This window comes from Chaetura pelagica, unplaced genomic scaffold, assembly GCF_000747805.2.
Source record: "Chaetura pelagica isolate M959 unplaced genomic scaffold, ChaPel_1.0 scaffold24, whole genome shotgun sequence".
NCBI classification, from domain to species: Eukaryota; Metazoa; Chordata; class Aves; order Apodiformes; family Apodidae; genus Chaetura; species Chaetura pelagica.
This window is the reverse complement of record NW_009953077.1, coordinates 3,755,317-3,756,606: the sequence shown is the minus strand read 5'-3', so window position 1 is coordinate 3,756,606 and position 1,290 is coordinate 3,755,317. Positions and strand designations below refer to the sequence as shown.

The window sequence follows — 1,290 nt, the reverse complement described above, 5'->3', positions numbered from 1 at the left end:
CGGTGCTTCCGGGAGTGCCTGCAGGAGGCGCTGCGCGGTGAGCGGGGGGAGGGCCCGGCCCGGCCGCTGCGCCGCTGCGGGGTCCGGCCGAGCTGCGGGGCCTCGGCGCCGCCGTAAAGCCGCTCTTTGTTCCCTCTCGCAGAGCACTACAAGCACCACTGGTTCCCCCTGGCGCCCTCCAAGGGCTCCGGCTACCGGTGCATTAGGATCAACCATCAGATGGACCCCTTGATAGGCAAGGCAGCAGGCATGATTGGACTGAGCCACGAGAGACTCTTCCAGCTCCTACCCAGCGAATTAACTCTTTGGGTCGACCCTTTTGAAGTGTCCTATCGCATAGGTGAAGATGGGTCTATCTGTGTCCTCTACGAAGGTCCCCAGCCGGATGGGAAGGCAACCAAACCGCTGGAGAGCCGGAGCAGCTGTAAGGAGGACTGGAGGACAGGCAGGTCCAGCCCTTCCAAGAGTTCCATGATGACACAGTTTCTAGTTAAAAATTGCTGTTTCTTGTAGAGTGATGTATGTATCCCGAAGTTATAGTAAACTTAAATGTAACAGATTTTTTGGTTTTTAGTTGTTTTTGTTTGTTGTTTTTTTTCCCACCCTATAGGCATGAAAGTTGTAGTAGTACTGCCAAGTTATTTGTGGCCAAGGGCTAATATATGAAGCAGTTCTTTACACTGCATGTTCCTTTCTGTGTCCTGTAAATGCACTGTACAGTCAGTTGATTGTTTTACACATTTATATTTTGGCTATTTGTAATAAAAAGCAATATTGTAGCATTCTTTATGATGGATTTTAGTCAAGATTGACACTTGCTAAAACATTCCACAGTTTGTAGAGCAATAACACGAAAGGGGGTGGGAAACAAATCTTAACAAGCTGCACATAAATCTCCAGTGATTTGTCTGCACAGACTTCTCTCAGGGTTGTTCAAGTTTGGCTGTGAGGCACAAATCACAAAAATAACTCTTACTTTTTCCCTCTTCAAAGCATGCATTTATTTGAGAGCCAGATTCCATCATGCCCCAACGTTTTGACAAAAATAATTGGGGAATTAGTTTGTCTTGTTGTTTCCAGTCATTGGAGTAGAAGAATAAAGACTTGCTCAAACTGCTGTTGAGTTGCTTTGTTGTTTTTTCCCCTCCAGCTTTTTCAATTGCTATAAAAGCTTCCTCTAGCTATTTCTAACTGTCACAGGTAGCTTCACAGTTAGAAGGGTGTAGCTCTGAATGTTCATCTTTATTTCAGATCATGACAAAATGCTTAGCTTCAGTAAAGCTTGCTGGC

At 46.1% G+C, this 1,290-nt stretch overlaps 1 protein-coding gene across 1 annotated transcript in view; it reads left to right on the top strand.

Moving 5' to 3' along the window:
- Positions 1 to 513, top strand: part of LOC104388124 (protein BTG1-like) — a 4,261-nt gene extending 3,748 nt beyond the window's left edge. The window contains exons 3-4 of the mRNA XM_009996946.1: positions 6 to 37; positions 143 to 513. Coding sequence (XP_009995248.1) covers positions 6 to 37; positions 143 to 513 — 403 coding nt within the window. The remainder of the gene's footprint in view (positions 1 to 5; positions 38 to 142) is intronic.
- Positions 514 to 1,290: the final 777 nt, after the last annotated feature.